The following is an 8,770-nucleotide window of genomic DNA, read 5'->3' as shown; positions in this document are numbered from 1 at the left end:
TAATAAGTAGGCAGAAGAAAATATACGTTCATTTTCCTTGTATGTTCAACACGCAATGCAAAAGTGTCACAGGGAAGGGGTGACAGCTGGTAATTAGAAATCACTCAACCATTCTATTTGTGCATTGGAGAATAATGGGAAGACATCTATCACAGCTTTGACCCTCACTGAGCTAGCCTAACCAGAATGCTGTAAAATAGACTAACATTTGAGAACTGACACCGGAAGACCGCAACATATACCCGCAGAGACCCGGTTGACAAAGCGAGAACATACAGCCCTTCACGGTGTGCAATGGTTGTTGTAGCCAGAGGTATATTAAACAAGCCAGAAAAGAGTTATCTGTGGGTGTTGTCCAACTATCTGTAGGGACGTTCGGGGATTGCACAGGAAAGGGTATGTTTAGTAAACCTTTATAATGACCAGTCGTTATTTTAACTGGCTTTGAAGAATTTCAGAACACAAATCGAAACAATTATATTGCTGGGAGTGTCACGGTGACAGGTCATACTTGTTATCACATCTGCTCACGTGACCAGTGTGGGAGACGACGGTGTTTGCGGGTGCGCCACGTACAGCTTGGGAATAAGCGGACTAACCACACGGAACTGTGTTCACAGGTGAGAGTATTGAATATGTTTTAACAGTCCAGGTAGCATTACTTTGTACCTGTAATGCTTGGTAAATACAAAGAAAGAAATGTTCATTTTCATTTGGAACATATCACTTCAGGGGAACTATATCATGGTTGCAACCATTACACCATGGGCGTTAAGGAAACAGTGTACTGAAGCAAGTATATGTATCATGTTACCGCCACAGTTACAGATATTTGCAACAGAGCAATAACCAAGTGACTATGTACACGTGTTACAAAGTAGAGTCTTGTCAAATGTTTTCTAGCGGGTTCAGTGACCGAAAATCATTTGCATATTCAACACGGATGTCAATGCAGTTGGACTAGTATTACCTGTATTACCTGGTGTAGGTTTCAAACGAATTTAATAACCCAAAGGTAAAATGGCAGACTGATATCTTGATAAAACATGGCTCTTGTTTCAATGGTTGTAATCAAAGGGTGGATTTGTTAGTGCAGGGACCTTGGACATCATACAATGCCGTCCGGTAATTCCGCGCACCTAAGCACATCGATCGCAACACGGCAACTAACGTCTCTTATTTTTTGTGGTTTACGTGACTAAACATGCAGGTATGCATCATATTTACCTAGAAATATAAGTTTTATTGACGACTATAAGATTCTAACGTTGCATTATGCCATACTGTTGACTTTACCGGCGTTCTGACGACATCGCTTGCTGTCTGGTAATTCTGCGCAGCAAGTGATGCGCATAACATCAAGATGGCGATCCGAAGTATGGAAGCGTTTTAGGGCCAGATTTTTTTAAAAGATCACTTCATCAATGTAAGGAAGAGTGTTTCATTTTAAATCCGATTATGAATAATGAAGAAAAAGGTTTAAAAGTCCGATGAAAACGTCAATTTATCTGTCAGTAACTGTTATTTACTTATCTTTAGTGATTAAAAGCCAGTCCCTTGTAGAAATGTCCCGATTTCAAGCGTAAATGTGGTAGCAGGCGATGTTTACCTTCGATACGGAAGTACGCTATTGCAGCTGCGCAGAATTACCGGACGCGCTTGTACATGTATTGACTATTTCGATAAATATTCTGATATGACTATGTGTTTAGATTGTTTAGATGAATATCTATGATCTAACTACATATATTGACTATTTCGATCAATAATAATAATTACATGTATTGGTTACTCAGAACAATATTCATTATATAACTACATGTATTGACTATTCAGATCAATGTTCATTATGAAATTACGGGTATTGACTATTTAGAACAATATTCATGATAGCGAAAAAAATAGTCCTTATCTGACTACATGTATTGACTATTTTGATACATATTCCTTATATGGCTACATGTATTGACCATTAGATAAATATTCATGATATGACTACATTTATTGACTATATAGATCAATATTCATGATATGACTACATGTATTAACTATTTACATAAATATTTATTATATGGCTACATGTATTGACTGTTTAGATTAATATCCATGATATGACTACATGTATTTACTGTTTAGATTAATATTCATGATATGACTACATATATTGACTATTTAGATCAATATTCATGATATGACTACATGTATTGACTATTTAGATCAATATTCCTGACATGAAAAAATATATTGACTGTTTAGATAAATATTCCTTATATGACTACATGTGTTGACTATTTAGATCAATATTCATGATAGCGAAAAAAATAGTCCTTATCTGACTACATGTATTGACTATTATGATACATATTCCTTATATGGCTACATGTATTGACTATTTAGATAAATATTCATGATATGACTACATGTATTGACTATTTAGATAAATATTCCTTATATGACTACATGTATTGACTATTTACATAAATATTCATGATATGACTACATGTATTGACTATTTAGATCAATATTTATGATATGACTACATGTATTGACTATATAGATCAATATTCATGATATGACTACATGTATAAACTATTTACATAAATATTTATTATATGGCTACATGCATTGACTGTTTAGATAAATATTCATGATATGACTACATATATTGACTATTTAGATCAATATTCATGATATGACTACATGTATTGACTATTTAGATCAATATTCAGATGACATGAAAAATTCATGATATGACTACATGTATTGACTATTTTAGATCAATATTCCTGACATGATATATTGACATGTATTGACAATATTCTGACATGAAAAAATATATTGACAGTTTAGATAAATATTCATTTAGATAAATATTACTTATATGACTACGTGTATTGACAATTTAGATAAATATTGATTATCTGACTACATGCATTGACTATTTAGATAAATATTGATTATACATATGACTACGTGTATTGACTATTTAGATAAATATGAATTATGTGACAGCATGAATGGACTATTTAGATAAATATTCATTATGTGACTACACGTACTGACTATTTAGAAAAATAGTTATTATAGGATTCCATGTATTGACTACTTAGATCAATATTCCTTATATGACTACACGTACTGGCTATTTAGATACATAGTCATTATATGACTGCATGTATTGGCTATTTACATAAATATTCCTTATATGAGTACATGTACTGACTATTTAGATAAATATTAATTATATGACTACGTGTATTGACTATTTAGATACATAGTCATGATGCGACTACAGCTGTTGACGATTTAGGTAAATATTCAAACATTGTGATACAATGCCATTGAGGCAATCCCATCAATGTCGTCTTCAGTCAATCCTAACACAATGTGATGTTTAGGCAACCGCAATAATGTGGTGGTTAGCCAAACCCAACAATTTCGTGTTTAGGCAACCCCACCAATGTGGTGCTTAGGCAACCTCAACAATGTGATGCTTAGGCAACCCCACCAATGTGATGTTTAGGCAACCATAACAATGTGATGTTTAGGCAACCCCACCAATGTGATGTTTAGGCAACCTCAACAATGCGATGTTTAGGCAACCTCAACAATGTGATGTTGAGGCAACCCCACCAATGTGATGTTTAGGCAACTCCACCAATGTGATGTTTAGGCAACCCCACCAATGTGATGTTTAGGCAACTCCACCAATGTGATGTTTAGGCAACTCCACCAATGTGGTGTTTAGGCAACTCCACCAATGTGGTGTTTAGGCAACCCCACCAATGTGATGTTTAGGCAACTCCACCAATGTGGTGTTTAGGCAACTCCACCAATGTGATGTTTAGGCAACCTCAACAATGTGATGTTGAGGCAACCCCACCAATGTGATGTTTAGGCTACTCCACCAAGGTGATGTTTAGGCAACTCCACCAATGTGATGTTTAGGCAACCTCAACAATGTGATGTTTAGGCAACTCCACCAATGTGATGTTTAGGCAACCCCACCAATGTGGTGTTTAGGCAACCCCACCAATGTGATGTTTAGGCAACTCCACCAATGTGAGGTTTAGGCAACCCCACCAATGTGATGTTTAGGCAACCCCACCAATGTGATGTTTAGGCAACTCCACCAATGTGATGTTTAGGCAGGCAATGTGATGTTTAGGGCAACCACCATTGTGATGTTTAGGCAACTCCACCAATGTGATGTTTAGGCAACTCCCACCAATGTGGTGTTTAGGCAACTCCACCAATGTGGTGTTTAGGCAACCCCACCAATGTGATGTTTAGGCAACTCCACCAATGTGGTGTTTAGGCATGTGATGTTTAGGCTCCACCAATGTGGTGTTTAGGCAACCCCACCAATGTGGTGTTTAGGCATGTGATGTTTAGGCAGCTCCACCAATGTGATGTTTAGGCAACTCCACCAATGTGGTGTTTAGGCAACTCCACCAATGTGATGTTTAGGCAACTCCACCAATGTGATGTTTAGTCAACTCCACCAATGTGATGTTTAGGCAACTCCACCAATGTGATGTTTAGGGCAACCCCACCAATGTGAGGCAACTCCACCAATGTTTGAGATGTTGGTGTTTAGGCAACTCCACCAATGTGATGTTTAGGGAACCTCAACAAGGTGGTGTTTGAGCAACCCCAACAATGTGGTGTTTGAGCAACCTGGACAACCTGGACATGTTGTGTTTAGGCAACCCCAACAAAATGTAATATGTTACACTTTCTCAGTAAAGTACAGATTTACATAAAGTAAGCTGTCTAACCCACCCAGCCACTAGTAGAATACTCATCTAGCAGGTTCTTGAACCGTTGCCGTACTTTTGTCACTGAAAATCCCGAGAACATCAATCGCCATTTCTGCATTGTCTATTCTCTCAAGTGGACGTGCGGCTACAGGGCCCACTCGTCAATTCCACGAACAATCATTATCCGCACAAGGCTATCATTAAGGCGTTGTTGAATACAAATGAAGTCGACGTCAAATTAAGAAAACATTTGCGGGGTATACATGAGACCCTGAGAGATTGGTATTTGTATTATCCGGGTGGTGTATTTGCCTTTTTATACTTTTGGGCGAGGTATTTGGATTGTTCTCGTTAACCAACTAAGCTTAGCGAGGCGGTGGGGTAGCCTAGTGGTTAAAGCGTCCGCTCGTCACGCTGAAGACCAGGGTTGGATATGGACAGTGTGACGGTACCAGGTGAGGTGAGATGAAATTGGGTTTTACGTCGTACTTGAGAATATTTCGCTCATATGACGACGTGCATGCGTGTGTATGTGTATGTGTATGTGCGCCTGCTTGTACTAGCCCAGACTTAAGCTGGTTTTATAGTGCTAGCCAACTGAGATACCATGCCGCAGTGAAGCATGAATACCCCACTCAGACACATTATACTGACTCCGAGCCGACCAGTCCTTGTTGTACCCATTAATGCCGAGTGCCAGGCAGGGACCAACAAGTACCATATCTTAACGTATTTTGGTATGACGCGGTCGGGGATCGAACCGCGACCTTCCGCTCTCCGGGCGGACGCTCTAACCACAACACCCCGGAGGCGGTCAGGACAACAATTGCATTGAAACTAACAACTAAAATATTTTTGAAGCAATGTACTTAGTTAATGACAGTGCAGTTTTGTGCAAATTGTGTGAGCGTTTGGTATAACAGGAAGGGCAGGACATGTTTCCCCTTTGCGGGAATCCTTGGTGCCATCGTTGGTTTTCAGTGATCCATGCATGTAATTGTAATTGTCACCACCATTCTGCCTTTCACGCCCCATGGAAACTATTGGTTGGATGAGATCAACAAGATGTGTCAGTCAGTAAGATTGGACAATCGTGACCGAATTTATAGCATCTGACTCTCATTAACAGAAAAAATGTTACAATTCGTGCCTGTATATTTATTAACTCTGGCTTATGTTTTCTTGGTTTCAGAATTGGCACCATGACTTCATACAAGAAGATATTCACACTAATGGTAGTGATGACGTCGTTTGTAGCTCTTATAACATACAAACACGGCTCTCAAGTGATGACTTTTGAAATGCTGAGCAATGTAACGAGATACGTTTTCCAGGGGCATCATTCAGTAAGCAGAACGTCGGTATATTCTTTACCTAAACCCATAACACCATATGCTCAACGTTCAAGTATTCTGTCTCACTTATTGAACGGAAACTGGGAAACAAGACCTTTGACTGAAAAGGAAGATAAAGATATATTGAATTTTCTTTCGAACGTAAATGTCCGCTACAACTTTCCTTCGAATTATCAAAGGAGTGACGGTCTCTGTGGAAACGTTACCCACACGGGATCTAAAACTGCGGAGTGGATAAGAGCCTTGTGTGATCCTAAAGGAACAACTCCTTGCTGCTTCAACAACAAGTGTGTTTTAAAGTCTGTGGAGGAATGTGTGTGTCCGGATTGTTATGACATGAGGAACCAGAAACATGCTGAATATTCCACCTGGATCCCATCAGACCCAAGCCATGGCTACAAGCAACACAGTCCCCAAGAAGCTTGCAGAATCCTCGATGGCAGCACCATTCTGTTTGTGGGGGATTCCCTTGTCCGCCATGTGTATACAGCTATGTTGTTGATTGTGACGGGGAATATGAAAGATGGAGCCATGAATGCTAACACACCAAAGAGTAAGTTCAAATGATTCACTGAGCACATAAGTACTGGCGGTTTGAATTTGAGGAACAAATGCATTTACATAGTACAGGCACTTTGGAAGGAAACATTAGACCAGATAAAAGTGTATCACTGAAACTCAGAAACTCATGAAAGGAAAAGTACTCTTTACTTACTTTTATTACAACACCCATGTAATGAACACTTTCACATATTACATTTGAAAAACGATGTGTATTTGTTGAAAATTATTTCTTTTTTTTTCAAAAAATGTTTTCGAGATTCTATGCATTCTTCTTTAATAACGTGAGCCATTTGCTCATAGACAGCTGCTCAATAGATAACCTAAACATAAGTCAAGTGTATTATTTGCCTTGAATCATGTGAAACAAACGTCAACCTTCTTCCCTGGGTATGCTGTGCTAACACTTCACTGACACACTGATTGCACAAGGCGGCCTCAAGTAGGCACAATACGATAACAAAGTATTATAGCTAAAATACATGGAATTATCATGAAACGGCCCTCCCATTACCAGAAATTTCCGTCCGCTGCAAATGATATTGGACTGCTCAACCTTAACGACGGGCCACTATCAGCTCTGTTGTCAAGTGACGTCATAGTGGGTGCGTGGACTTACGGTTCATTCGACATTGGCTTTGGACTGGCAGATATTCTGGGTCAAACAAGTCAAAGCAACCCGAATTCCCGCTTTAAATAGCGGTAATATTGGCTTTCTTGTTGGTGCTAACCTTAACAATTGCACTATTAACGTTGTTGTTTGATCAAAACCAAACACTGACATAGTTTGACATGTTGCAGGCTGTGGTCTTGTCAAAGGCCAAGGTCTAAATCGTCACTTTCTGTTGTGACGTCACTTGAATTGTTCGATGACGCAATTGCATTCGGGCAGTCAACCCCGTCAGAAGTTGGTTTTGAGTAAACTTACAGTCAAATTCCATTGTTTCATTGTTTCCTTTTTCTTTTTAACACAAATTCCATGTATTTTAGCATAATAACGGTGATGCTATTTTGGGGGGCATTATCGTTTGCAGAAGCCCTCGGTCTTTTTCAACTGCCCTCTTTCGTCGGGCAGTTAATGGAAGACCACGGATTTCTGCAAATGATAATGCCCTCAAAAATAGCATTACCCTTATAAGAAAAACGCCCATTTGTGCCAAAGCATTCCCAGAGAACCAGGATGTAACAAACGAATGCAGGTCGGTTTCTCATAGGCAAGTGCTCAACAAATAACCTAGACATTTGTCAAGTTTATTATTTGCCTTGACTCATGTTGATTTTATCTTTCAGATGTTCGAAACGAGTGTAGCGGAATGTATATGTTCACGGAAAAATTGTGTCGACACCAACTGAACTATAGTGTCCGTGCTTGCAATGGCACTGTTCATCTGGAACTGAAGTACTTCTTCGCTGCATCATTTGGAAGAAATCTGAAACAAATGGTTACAAATTTAAATAACAAATCAATAATTTTTACAGGCATAGGCATACACAATCACTTTAATCATACGGAAGTTCAAAAGAAGTTTCTACTACCAACACTGTCCTACATAGGCAAGAGCAAAAGACTTTGGCCACAATTTCTGTGGGCAGCGAGTCACGCTCCAAGTGCCCTGAAGTCCCCCAAAGTGTTGACGCAATCGTATGAGAGTGTAAAACGCTACAATAGCAAAATGGAAACTTTCCTTAAACCTTTGAAGGTTCCTATTTTCAACACTTTTAACATGACTGACGGAATGATGAGTTTTGATGGTGAACATTACGGCCTTGGAATGAATGTAGTGAAAGCGAATGTAATATTGAGTTACCTAAATGAATTAAAAAAAGAAGGATTGTGGTGAAAGGGATGTCATATTGCCTTTTTATGCATCCATAGAAACGGATAAGAAGCTCCAATATAAGTTAATGTGTAGTAATGTAAAATTATACATGTTACAGGGGTATTGCCTTTTGTATGGAAAAAAGACGAGTACTTGCAGGAACTCCTGGAATTTATTCTCTGTGTTCCACGGGGAAATGGTGACGGTATAGCATAACAAGTGAATAAAACATGATGCGTCCATGGATCCATGTTCACCGGACCAGGAACAC

General features: G+C 38.9%; 1 protein-coding gene across 1 annotated transcript; it reads left to right on the top strand.

Annotated features, from left to right (window-relative positions):
* Positions 1-281: 281 nt before the first annotated feature.
* LOC124272214 lies at positions 282-8,524 on the top strand. The gene is made up of 3 exons (XM_046707368.1): positions 282-620; positions 5,956-6,671; positions 7,970-8,524. The coding sequence occupies exons 2-3, from the start codon at positions 5,966-5,968 to the stop codon at positions 8,518-8,520; spliced, it is 1,257 nt and encodes a 418-aa protein (XP_046563324.1). The 5' UTR covers positions 282-620; positions 5,956-5,965; the 3' UTR covers positions 8,521-8,524.
* Positions 8,525-8,770: the final 246 nt, after the last annotated feature.

This window comes from Haliotis rubra, unplaced genomic scaffold (genome assembly GCF_003918875.1).
Source record: "Haliotis rubra isolate DU_JTF1 unplaced genomic scaffold, ASM391887v1 Scf1672, whole genome shotgun sequence".
Lineage (NCBI taxonomy): Eukaryota > Metazoa > Mollusca > Gastropoda > Lepetellida > Haliotidae > Haliotis > Haliotis rubra.
The sequence above is the reverse complement of the archived record's forward strand: the minus strand, read 5'-3'. Positions and strand labels throughout refer to the sequence as shown.